This window comes from Cydia pomonella, chromosome 6 (assembly GCF_033807575.1).
Source record: "Cydia pomonella isolate Wapato2018A chromosome 6, ilCydPomo1, whole genome shotgun sequence".
NCBI lineage: Eukaryota > Metazoa > Arthropoda > Insecta > Lepidoptera > Tortricidae > Cydia > Cydia pomonella.
Genome location: NC_084708.1, coordinates 4196619 through 4210410, shown reverse-complemented (window position 1 = coordinate 4210410; position 13792 = coordinate 4196619). Strand labels below are relative to the sequence as shown.

The 13792-nt window shown below is 36.9% G+C and overlaps 1 protein-coding gene across 1 annotated transcript; it reads right to left on the bottom strand.

Moving 5' to 3' along the window:
- Positions 1-7055: 7055 nt before the first annotated feature.
- LOC133518712 (uncharacterized) lies at positions 7056-9008 on the bottom strand. The gene is made up of 2 exons (XM_061852383.1): positions 8853-9008; positions 7056-8027 (listed from the first exon to the last, which is right to left on the bottom strand). Exons 1-2 carry the CDS (start codon positions 8932-8934, stop codon positions 7414-7416), a joined length of 696 nt encoding a protein of 231 aa, XP_061708367.1. The 5' UTR covers positions 8935-9008; the 3' UTR covers positions 7056-7413.
- Between the last annotated feature and the right edge of the window lie 4784 nt (positions 9009-13792).

The following is a 13792-nucleotide window of genomic DNA, read 5'->3' as shown; positions in this document are numbered from 1 at the left end:
ATTTAAAATTGAACGTCTCGAAACAAATATATTTACTTATAATAACTTGTACGAGCTTAGCGAAAGCTTATTGTACGGATTGACATGTTATCAAATATTTATTTAATTGTAATTATTACAAATTATGAATCTAGAACATTTTGTTTTATATTTGACATTATTTTAATTGTACTTTTTTCTTGTAATTTAATTGTTTAATTTAATCATTGAAAATTTATTTACTTGCTGTCATGTCCCCCCATTACTTAGTTTAATTAAATTATAAGTATGTAGTTAGGTCGTAAGTTTTCTGATACAATATATTATTGTTAAAGAAATAAATAAATGAAATGAAATTTAAATATTAAAATAAAATAAAAAAATGTTTATTTCGGACCAACATATTCCATAGATGTGTTAGTAGAATGAATCTTAATAGCCTACGGGTTAGTGTACACAATGTAAAATAATGCAATAAAATTAAACACTAGAATTAAAGACTAGAATTATTATGATAAGATTCAAGCGTAACCCATCACGCGCGGTGTCGAAGCTTACACGTAGGAGGCCCTTTTGACGCTATAATGAAATCAAAGAGGTACACCGCCCGTGTCTTGGGACGCACGCAGAGGCAGCACCCACCAGGGTGTAAATATTGAAAGTTGGGTGACTATTGGGTGAAAGCGATGGACTGAATACTGTGCGCTATGGAATATAAAACCTGCCTAATAAAATGGTATACAATTTTATTTTCGGCAGACGTTGACTCGCCCCCACAAGATGGGCCCCCACAAAAAGCGACATCTGGGATGGCTCAAGGTGTGACACCGGTGTGAGGGCTGAGGGTAGAGAGATGTCACTGGATTTTAAACGTATAGCCAAGACGCCACTTACGTTTCCGCATCTACCCTCGAGAACGCAGCTCTCGCGATTCCACTCTGGACGGCCGGCTAAGGCAAGCCAGAGGCAGAGAATCCTGTCCTAGACAGATGACAAAACTCCCCGTGAGCACTCGGGTACGTGGGGTCGCTACTCCCTAACAGCTCGCCAGTTTATTATTGTTAAGTAAGGGAAGTGTGAGTGAGCACTCTAAGCTTACTTATTTCTCTGTGATAATTTCAATGAAAAAGCACCCAATTTCTACTCTACTTTTCTTTTAAATATTTGTATTTTAATCAGAAATTAAATTGCCGTTATGTACACACGTTCAAAACGTAATTACAAATTAGCATCAAAAAATTGGCATTTTTACATTCGCACCTCCTGATTGTGTCGGATAATTATACCGGAATCAAGTGGGGAACTCTCCGGGAGTTAATTTCATTTTTGCATATACACTTCACAATTTAATTGGCAATTTAACGTGGTGTTGCTATGAAATGTTTCGTCTGGACACTATTTTAGGGTCTACTAAGTATATTTGGTGATGATGATGTGCCGATGTCAATATTCCCGTTAGCGGAAATAGTCCTCTTGGCAATATTTCCGGGAATTTTATTTGAATGTCGCTAATATTGCCGTTAAAATAACTACAGTATGTTTTTCTTTAAATACAAATATTATGATGCCTATTATAAACGTTTACTCGCGTTTGCTAATTGTTTGATATCAAGATTTTTTTAAAGTTAAGGCTTAAAAGAATAAGACTAGGGAAAGTATATTTTTTTCAGAGACAGGCAAAGTTGCAATCTAAAACTAGTTATCGATCTGTTATCGACCAGATATGTAGTAGGTATATCGATTTAATATTGATGCAAGATCCCGTTGACCACATCCGGGTCCACTTCACGCGGATAATTTAATTTACATTAAAATGCTGGTGCATTTTATCAGTGCACTTAGCTTGTTAGGGAATTACCTAATTGGTATAATAAAATTAACATATAGGGATGTTTGTATGTGCCTTTGTGCCTTCATGGATTAGCTTGATGGATGTGCAAGTAATGTGAATTTTTACTAAGTAGCAGTAGGTACTTCAGACTTTTGTGTATGTCTAGGATTTTGAATGTTATTCAAAATGCGATGCGAGTGTAATGCATATTACAATCCTGAAGTACTTATGTATTTATTTATTACAAGTGATTTAATGCCATATAAATAAATAAATCAGAAGGGCTAAGATGGTTGGCTCTTTATCATTTGTTACCATGCCTGTCACTTTTTAACAAGTATGTAAGCGCGAAAGTGACGGGTATAGTGACAAGTGAGTGTACGAGCTGTATGAGGGATAGTTGTATTAATAATAATAATTCAGCCTATATACGTCCCACAGTCCCACTGCTGGGCACTGGCTTCCTCTCATGTGCTATAGCCCCCACGCTGGCCCAATGCGGGTTGGGGACTTCACATACACATTCGAATTTCTTCGCGGATGTATGCAGGTTTCCTCACGATGTTTTCCTTCACCGAAAAGCTAGTACTGAATATCAAATGCTATTCCGTTAGTACATAAGTTCCGAAAAACTCATTGCTACGAGCCAAGGTTTGAACCCGCGAACTATAAAATAAATGGCAGGTAACGCTAGACAAATTTAACGTCACGCCATCAATTTAGAAATACCTATGAGTAATTTGTCTGCGAGCCGGTGATGTCACATTATTCATTACAATAATTCATAATTACCGGTGCATTGTTGTCGGCAGTCGTTAAAAAGCGGTATTATGTTTTTTTTATACTGCAAGTACAATCGACTGTGGTATTTTTCTCTATTACTGTTATCTAAATAGTGTAACTAATACTTTTTAAAGCATTTAATAGATTTTTGCGAATACCTGGTGGATAGTTGGAATTGGATTTCGACCGTGAATTATTTGTAACTTTTTTAGGCAAACAGGCAGACGAATCGCCTGGTGGTAGGCGATTCACTTCGCCCATGGACAACCGCAACACCACAGAGGTTGTATGTGCGTTGACGGCCTTTAAAATGGGATACACTCTTTTCTTGAAGGTTTGAAGGTCGTATCGGCCCGGAAGTACCGCTGGTGACGATTCATTCCACAGTTCAGCTATGCGAGGCAGGAAGTTTATGGAGAGACGCACAGTTGAGGACTGCCAAGCATCTAAGACATCTACGTGATGAAAATTGGAAAGTTTTATTTAGGTACTTGTTATTTATCAATTGTTTACACAATCCTTCTAACAGAGTAGGTGAAATAAATGTAATTTTTTTGTTACCTACTTCATCATAAATCATAATACTTATATTATGCAGTTTTAACGTTTTCTTCACTTCTTAAATAAACACATGTACCTTTGTATTATATATAGTCACCATTAAAAATATCTGTACTATTTTATACGACATAGGAGGCAAACGAGCTGACGAATTGCCTGATGGTAAGCGATTACCGTGTATGTGGACATCCGCAATACTAGAGGGGTTGGATGTGCGTTGCCGGTCTTTAGGATGGAAAGATATTTGTGATCACCTCGTTCACTCCCGACTCTAGATATTGGCTTTAGTTGTTTTAATTTACGGGACTAATTGTAATGCAGTAATGACTAAAAGGGAGGGACTGAACTGAAGTTTTTAGGGAAAGGGTTAATAATTTAAAATCGTTACCTAATTCATCCTATTCTGTGAAATCTCTGGTAACAGAACTTAGTACCCAACCAGGTACATGGAACATGTAAAAAACCAGTACGCCCAAATACTTGGAACGTAAACTGTGATCTTACATTTGTTGCAGGCGTCAAGATTTACTTTCAAGAGACGCAGAGAAGTAAGATAAATGTACACCCAAAAGCAAAGTTGATGTACCTATGAAGAAGTTACCAAATAAATATTTATTTCTTATATTATTATTTTATTCACTAATAAGGACAAGGGCAAGCGAATGATGATTCACTCTCCTAATTGGGAAATCATTTATAAAAAACCGGGTAAATATACAATACATGAGCCATTTTTAGGATTCCGTACCCAAAGGGTAAAACGGGACCCTATTACTAAGACTCCGCTGTCCATCCGTCTGTCTGTCTGTCTGTACGTCTGTCACCAGGCTGTATCTCATGAACCGTGATAGCAAGACAGTTGAAATTTTCACACGTGATGTATTTCTGTTGCCGCTATAACAACAAATACTAAACCCTCGGTACGGAACCCTCGGTGGGCGAGTCCAACTCGCCGTCTGGTTTTTATTATGCCACGTCGGTGGCAACCGAGCGGTGCTAATTTTGGAGCGAACACGGTGATCACACTTATCTTCGCAAAAAGAGGTCATTTCACATATTTTGAGCATAGTACAAATATTTTTCATGGTGACTATAATAGGTACATGCGTGGTATAAACAAATTTACCGGAGCGCATCGAAACAGAACTCATCTGATGTCATGACGAAAAACCCACTAAAGTCTGAAATTTCCCAAATGATAATTATGGAAATAGTAGAGGCACAAACGTTGGTAAATAGCAGTAGATGTATGCGGAAAATGTGTTTCCCATTCCCAACCAACATAAGACAATAATAATATTATTATTGTATTAATATGCTTTACTAAAATGTAAGATTTTACACGTCGCATCGAACATTTGGTGTGTAATGTTGTGGAGTGGTTGGGAAAAGGAGAAATTTCCGACACCAATTATCAATTAAGTACATTAAAATGTTTCTGCTCATGTTCAACGTTCGTAAATATATCTTTTTAAAATTCTTTAACGTCTTATTTCCTATTCAAGCAATACGAGCAAACGATTTATGCAAACCGTTTGGTAACTGTTTGTATCAGGCGTTTTGCAGTCTTACGAGGTTCCATTGTGTTTCTAACGTTGTATAAGGTATTATTCACAACAACTACATTGGTCGCTTATTCAGTAACCTATCGATGGTCAGCTATTAAATCGTCCTTTTTAGGGTTCCGTAGTCAACTAGGAACCCTTATAGTTTCGCCATGTCCGTCCGTCTGTCTGTCTGTCTGTCTGTCCGAGGCTTTGCTCCGTGGTCGTTAGTGCTAGAAAGCTGAAATTTGCCATGGATATATAAATCAATAAAGCCGCCAAAGTCGTACAATAAAATCTAAAAATTTTTTTTTTTTTAGGGTACCTCCCCTACACGTAAAGTGGGGGTGACATTTTTTTTTGCTTCAACCCTAGAGCGTGGGGTATCATTGGAAAGGTCTTTCAAAACTAATAGGGGTTTTCAAGATTTTTTTTTTGAAAGTGAATATATTCGGAGATAATCGCTCCGAAAGAAAAAAAAAATGTGTCCCCCCCCCTCTAACTTTTGAACCATAGGTCCAAAAAATATGAAAAAAATCGTGGAAGTAGAGCTTAAGAAAGTCATTAAATGAAAACTATAGCGGACATGATCAGTTTAGCTGTTTATGAGTTATCGCAAAAAGTTTTCCCTTCATAGTAAAAAGACTTACTTTAATTAGGTACTGATTATGCAAATTTGCCTATTTGTTTAACTCGGGTGAAAGGTACCGTTTCATCCCTTGGTTAACAATTTACTATACTTTAAGCTCCAGTTTAGCTTATTGTGACGGAAGAGTAACTACGGAACCCTACACTGAGCGTGGCCCGACATGCTTTTGTTTATAATTATTATAATTTATTTACCTAGAAATAACTTTGATCTCGTGTAGTACACAAAAATCTTCACGATAGCAGTGAGAGCATATTTGGAAGCTAAAAATACAACCTGAAAAAATGTAATCCGTTTTCATCACAATTTCACTCATGTTTTCTTAAGCTATTCTAGAAATTAAGTTTATATACCGCAATAAAACAAAACGAAAGAAATTTCAATAATACGGAAATCAACGGAAATAATTATTATTATGATTATGGCCTATTATTATTATTATGATTAGGATTATGGCGGATGCTATAATTGGATACGGTTTAATAGCTTATGGACGCACCTTCAAAACTTATTTGGACAAAATATTAAACTTACAACTACGGCTATTAAAAAATATAATTGATAAAAAAACTAAAGCAAACTGTAGAAACGATTACACGGTCTTATTTAAGAAACTGAACATCCTGCCAGTGCATGATAAAGTTAAGTACTTAATAGCAGCTGAGCAATTTAATAATCCCAAATTTAAAACTCCGCGAGTATATACCCGAGCGCCAAGAGGGTTAAAGCGTCGTAAATACGTGGAACCAACCGCTAGCAACTACTATGGTAAAAGGACGCGTAGCTATATCACACCGCGAATATTTAATGAGTTATCAGTAGAAGACGAATGTGCTAGTAAAAACATCTTTAAATCAAAAATTAAGAAGTTGCTAATAGGTACAACGCATGTCTGAATAAATAAATAGGATAGGTAAATATACTACAACTACTTATACTGTGTTAATATGATATAAATATGTATTAACCTTAGTATTATAAGTTAATCATATAATTTAGATTAAGGTACTAACGTTGAAAATGAGTGCCACATTTCGCCGTTAAACGCAAGTTTGGCGAACCTAACACAAGTTTAAAATGTACCATACTATTTGTGATAATAAATAAAAAAAAAAAAAATAACGAACATCAATTGACAGTTCATATTCAATCGACAACTTTTTTTGTAGAGATCGTTAAAAGTAGAATTATTTAGTTTGCGTAACAATAGCGTAATTTTTTTTAGGTTCATTGTTATATTGTATAATAAAATACGTAAGATATGGTTTTTATATTAAATTTTAAACTTTTATTTCATTAATTCATTATGACGAATGAAGACTCGTAGGGTGTTTTGGAAGGATGCGGTTTGACTTATTTCGGGGGTCTATTATAAACCGTCAATATACCGTTGAATCACGTATGCACTTTTTTGTCTCTTTCTTTTTGCTAATGACGTGACAGGGACAAAGACAATAGAATCCAAATATTTCGAACGTGTATTGAAATGACATTCGAATATAAAGGTCACTTGAATTTAATTTTGTCTCACTCAGTGAGCAAAATGCGATTTTGCTCACTGTTTTTAAGCAGCAAATTACCCTTGTTCCAGCTAATGCCGTGAAAAAAAAATGTTAGCTTCTTCGTTGCTATATTACTTATGTACTTTACGTTATATACCTACTGAAATATGTTTTTAATAAAGCAAACACGAACTCAAACCAAAATCCTTTATTCTAATATTTATTTAGTTTATGTACTACATGGCATAAAATAAAAGATATTTTAAAACAATATGTTTTACAGATCTGTGAAATTCATAACAACGAATAGAAATTGCTACATAATACTGGTCCGTCAAAACATTGATTGCTAGGTTTTAATTAAGTTATTGTTTGTTAAATTACATGTCTTGCACATAGGGAAATGAAAAAAATAGGCTCTATGTGCTATTTGGTACTGCTTAGTTTCGAACTCAAATTTAGCTCTATATCTTGGACTATACCCTACGTTACGTTTAAACTTAAAAACCTAAATTACTTGTTTTGACTGTCCAGTGCTACGAAGCTATCGAAATCTAAGCGAACCTATAATTTTTGGTTGTCAGGCCTCGGTGCGCCGTACGCGGTGGCGTGGCTACTGGCAACGCCGCCACGACCAGTGCTGTAGGCGTTGGCTACCGCCGTCGCTCCGCCCGGCATGCCACCCGACCCGGACCGTCCTCCATAGCCAAAGAACATAGGGAAGAATGCCGCAGCTGGCATCCTTGGCATATCGTATCTGTCATCATCATCATCATCTTCTTCAACAGGCCGTTTGACTTGTTTCTTCTTCTGCACTCTTTTTCTAGGCTTCTGTTCCTCGACCTCTTCAACCTCAGGTTCGGCTAGTTCAGGAATAGTTTTAGCTGTGGTTGAAATTTCGTTTCTTTCAGTCGGGTCGGCGATTTCGGTTTGCTCCGTGGCGGGTTTCTCTGGTTGTTGCGGGTAGAAGACCTCGTTTTGTTGAGGGGGGAGGTAGGTGAGCTCTGGCTGGGTCTGGCGACGTCGGTCGGGGAGGTAGTACTGGCTGGTCTGCTGTTCTTCGGGCTGGCGAAACATGAAGGCGGCCAGGCCGCCGCCGGCCTGCTGCGTGTAGTACGGGTTGTAGTACCTGCTCATGGCCATGCCGCCGCGGCTGCTGTCGCTTGCACCGAATGATACTGGGACAGAAAACAAAATGTTAACAGAATTCATCTTTCAACAGAAAACGTTATGAACTAACCTGCGAATAAGGATTGAAAGCCTCTAATCTGTTATGTTATATGATATTTAAAAGTATTTTATGTAGTATACCTATATTAAAACAATAATGAACGCGGCCAGTGTCCTGGGAACAATGCATCAGGCTAATTTAAGCTTAGATTTATGATCATAGTAATATTAATAGTGTATGATAAATTAAATAAATTTACTACTTATACAAAGACTAAAAAACAACAAAATAGTTATTAAACCAGTAACGTTATTTTTTGGCAATATTTCCCATGGGAATATTTTTGGAAATGGGAATATTAGTCAACGTCACATCACTAAATGACAAACGAAGCCCGTACAATAATTTTATCCGTCCCGTGAAAAACAAGAAAATGTTTACTGGATGACGAAGAAAGGGATATTTTTTAATTAATAGATGAAAATTAAAGAAAAAAACAACAGATAGCATCAAGTATCACCGGTCACCGACACATATTAGGAATGATCTTAGCAACACCTGCCGTTGTTAGTACTTAAGATTCTTTTATACAGAAAAACTCTCTCAAGTAGTAATATTTAGAAATTGTCCGTAGATATCGCTACCAAAATTAAACTAACTTTTTTTATTTCGAGTCAGATTATAAATGGATTATATAGTTATAACAAAGTGTTGTTAAATATATCTCACGCTATTTTATTCTCGTTTCCAACTATCATTTCCGATTTTTATCACAACATACTAATTTCACATTATGAAAATTAACTTTCACAATTTAAACATAAAAACTTACACGAATCCACATTGCCGTAATAGGGATAGTACGGGTACGCGTCCACCGTCCACAGCGTCAACACCAAAGCCAAGACCTTCATGATGACACTTCTGTTAACAAAATCTACTTGACACTGTTAAGTTTAAAAGCTGGCAAGCTAGTGTTGTCCCCAGCTGAGTACCGGGTTTTATATCGGAGTCGGCGGGACTCATTGGGATGCAGATCGCGTCGCGCGCTCGGCGCTGTCATTTTACAAAGTTCGGCGGGTCCTACCGTTATCGGGATACATCCTAGAGATCTCATCGCGAAAATGCAACACGTATCGGACCGTTTGGATAATGGGTGAAAGGTGAGTGTTTAACGGTGAGATCATAATCCTGTATCGAATCTAATCGATTTTAACAGTTTCCAAATTAAATTCTACGGATTTGAGCCAGCGGAGATTTTGGGGAATTATAAATTAACTCGAAATATTAATAATAATTTAACTATGCATTTTATTGTATGTAGAGAATGCAGCGTTTTTTTGGCAAGTTGATCATGTGATGTTTATAGTATAAGTACCTAGATCATAGATCTCGTAAAGGTTAATAACGGTTGGTAAGTTGCATGGGAGTCTGAATAAACTTCTAATCCTGTTCGTCTTTCCATATCTCGGGGCCATAGGGTCCCGTACTTTTGGGAGGCATGCGTGGGGCCGAAGCTAACCGCACAGAAACCCTTTAAGATAAGTTTGATGTTATGTAATACACCAGCTAGAACCCATTCACGGGCACAAATATGTTCCCGTGAATCGGTCCCAGCTGTCATAGGAGCTATTGTAAATACAGTGGAGAAGAGTGCCGGTTATGGTGTTGAAGCTTGGCTGGTCAAAAGATTGGGCTATTGCTAAGAGGACCGGACGCCCGCCATAACAATGTTTATACACGCTATTGAGGCAGGCTGTGACTTGCCGCTAACTAGATGGACCCCCGAAACTGTCGTCGTAAAGACGACCAGGACCAAGACCGGTGTGAGCGGCTCAGGGGTCTCGAGAGGTGTGTGCTGCTTTCTTCCCAGTGGCTGTTAATAGCCAATGTGCGAAGTCGCGTCTTATGCTTGCTTCTTTTCCACCCCTGGAGTATATATAGCTCTAACGACTCCTCTCTGGACGGCCAATGAAGGCAAGCCAGAGCTGAGAGACTTGCGGGTCCTCTTAGGGTTCCCTCCGAACGACGAAGACAAGCCGAAGATGGAGACCCTGACCGAATCTGGGGAGCACTAGGGTCAGTGGGGTCATTACTCTCCAACAACTCGTCACAAGGTGCCCTGCGGGCTCCTGTTCGTTATTATTGTGGTGATCGAGATTGGCATGACATAACCACAAGCAATTATAATTATGTTTTGTGCGATAATTGTGTACTTAATTAACAATACTATTTACTTCATACTGCTGAAATATATGCTGAATAAAATTCTGTTGTGTAACTATTATGGCATTCAAATCGGCATTACAATGGGTATGGGCTTAGCACGCTTCTATAATGGTGCGGTCAGACTATAATGAATCGGCGAATATTTGTGATGGGCTGATAGCGTCTCTGTGATTTTCCTAGGGTAGCAAGAGACGCCATCACGAATATTCGCCGAATCCCGATATGTGTGGCCGCACTCTAAGATTGATGAAAAGTTCGGAAATATTACTCATTTTTTTCAGGCGCTTTTGGTAATATATGTTATTAACTGATGAGTCCGATATGTTAATTTATCTCTTGTATTGTACACGTTCACGGCGTCTGCGAAAGTTCAGAAATCTGTAGTAAATAGAAAAATCTAATCAAAACATGTATCTGGATCCGCCCAGACTGATTTCTTGGATCAACTACTTACTGATTTTAAAATGGAGACTTAAATCTAATGCGATAATATCTAAACTGGGCATAAACCACATAACATTCCTGCATTATCTTGACACAAGTGTAACACTCGGACAAAACGAAGCTTCCAACAAATTTTACAAAACAACTTTGAACCTTATTTGGTTTGTAAAAAGGGTGAAATAGCTAAAAAATATATGTATAAAGGCCTTTTTGTTATTGTAAAGTGAAGTGACGATAATTTTCCAATAATCGTGTGAACTTTGGAGACAAAGTGCTATAAATAAGGGAGTATGCGCGGCATACGTGCGCACGCGCACGGTGCGCATGTTAAAATAAATTGAAACTCGCTCGAAGTAAATGTCGTATTTTAATACAACTTATTTTGCGGTTACGTCCTTTTAAGTTATTACACCTTTAACGACGCTCGAACTAAAGGTTGTATGTTAATGTAATGTAATTGGCGGTTACGTCGGTTTGTGAAAGGAAGATTGAGCCCCATTCATGACGATTTATAATACTCGGGTTCGCCGTCGAGTTCAGTTCTTGGAAAGGTGTTTACGGATAATTGGAAATGTCTAGGACGGGTTTACGCGAGGAAAAGCTTTGCTTAGTATCTACCCTATCTGTAATCGTTAAATCTAACTTCCAGTCTCTATTTTTTTCTGTCCGAGCGATCTCTTCCAGAGACACCTACCTATGCTTTGTCTTCTAGTATAGGAACCTACTTAACAAATTGGTTTTAATGTGGTCTCATTTTGATAGCATCTGGCATCCTCTCGATTTTCACCCTCTTAAATTACTATCAATTGACACAAAAAAAAAAACTATGATGAATATTTTTAGCAATAGGCAATACTTACCATATTGAACCTTAACGATAACAAATTGAACCGTAACGGACGATTACAGTTTTCGGTTCTATTTGTAATGGTTAATTTTCAATAAAGCCAATTCTAATTTTTATTAATTTTAATTTTTTGCCAGTGAAGAATTTGTACTGAATAATATAATTATAATTATTGCAATTTGATTAGTTTTAGATGTATAATTAATGCTGATATGTCTGAATTATTTTTAATGAAATTATTTATATATTGTAATTAATGCTGACATGTTTGAATTATTTTAATGAATTGATTTTTATATTTGAATTGGTGCTGACATGTTTGAATTATTATTATTATTTTTTATTTGTTTATTTTTTCATATCACATTTTATCATATCAAAGTGTACGTATTGCTCACCCGGTATTGTATAGTCCTAGCCCTAAGTATACGTGTTGCATGGTAGATTATAGGAAATTGTAATAGTCATAGTCATAGTTTAACATTATTATTTAAGTCTGTTACTAACACTTATATGGGCTATGCCTGAATTAAACGATTATTTAATTTAATTTAATTAACCCTTTACCAGGCTCACAGTTCAATAATGACAATCTAATGTCAGTCTTACTCATCGAAAATAGAACACATGTTTGAAGAGCCGCACGTGGGAAATATTATATCCCTTAGCCTTGTAAAGGGTTAACGTTCGGCCAACACTGGTACTTCCTACTCTTTTTGGCAGCTTTTTGTCCGCTGTCCAAAGTTTGTATGGAAAAATTCGCTTTTCAGCGGTAAAACACGCGTGAGATTGCGCGTTGTTAGCGTCTGTATTATTAATCTCTTCTTTTCCTATAGGTATGTCTACGAACCACGTTGGTGGCAAACTAGCCTACAGTCCACCTGATGGCAAGCAGTTAGTTAAATACACTTACATTCTGTGCATGACCGATCCTTTAAGAAACATACTTTCTTAGTTCTATTGTTTTCAAAACACACACACACACACACACACATACATAGAAACAAATTAAAGGTATAAAAATTCACTGTACTGGGTGGAACTTTAACCCACGACCACTCGATCGCCAGCCCAGTGCTGTGCCATCTGAGCTACCAATACAGCGAATATTTCCACCGTATGTGAGAGTATGTGAGACGTACGGTTCACTAATGTTTAACCAAAACAATGTTGGCAAATTTTCATTTTACAAAAAACGTTTCACCAACGTATTATTTGGCAAATATGTTATTCCGCAAATGTATCATTTTACAAAAAGTCACTTGACAAATAATCATTTAGTAAATAATACATTATTACAATATGTCAAAATACAAAATATCAATTTTATATTTTTCATGTCACCTAGTAATATGTTTAGCAAATTTATACATTCACCAAACTTTGAGGGAATAATTCTGCATGGTTGCAATTTTCATTTGGGCCAGATTATTTTGAGGTAAGTTACTTAGTTGCAAGACAAGCAAGCAATCGTTGCTTACATTTTTCGCGTTGTTAAAAAAAAAATAACCTCGAAGCCTAAGGCGGGAGCAAAGCTCCCGCCTTAGGCTTCTAACCTAACCTATCCGAGTCGGATTGCCCCGACAGGTCTGGCTCGCTTACAATTTATTAGTACAGAAACACATGTCAAATAATACATTATAGCAAACATTTTTTGACCAATGATAGATTTATTTGTTAACTTTGTTGTTAAATAATCATTTGTCAAAAAGATCTGTAATGAAATGAAATTTTATTAGTTAATTATTTGGTAATAAGAATAATTTGTCAAAAATATTGTTGTAAAAAAATGATTTGCTAAAATATAATTTTGCCAGTAGTTGGTTGCCAAGTGTCAATTTGCTAAACATCTTTTGGCCAAACGACAGGACACCGAGACGTACGAGTACCGTAAGAGAGAGAAAGCAATGAGCTAACGACCCAGTGGTCGTGGGTTCAAGTCCCACTCAAGACAGGATTTGTTGCCACTTTTACTTTGTTTTTAAAATAGACGTTTCTGCTTGATAAAAAAAAACTCTATTGTTTTCTTTTATTGAGATGTGATACGAGTATTTGTTTACTGTGTGGTACTTATTTATGTTTGTAAGTCACACAGTCCCAACCGACTTTGTGAATGAAATATGCCCATCTTGTTCTCATTGGATGCACGTCCATATCTCGGCAGGCATCTCTCGTACCAGTTTAGCTCGATAGCATCGCACCCACGACATAAGTCCCCCTAAATACTCATAAACGTCCGACGATTTGAGTGT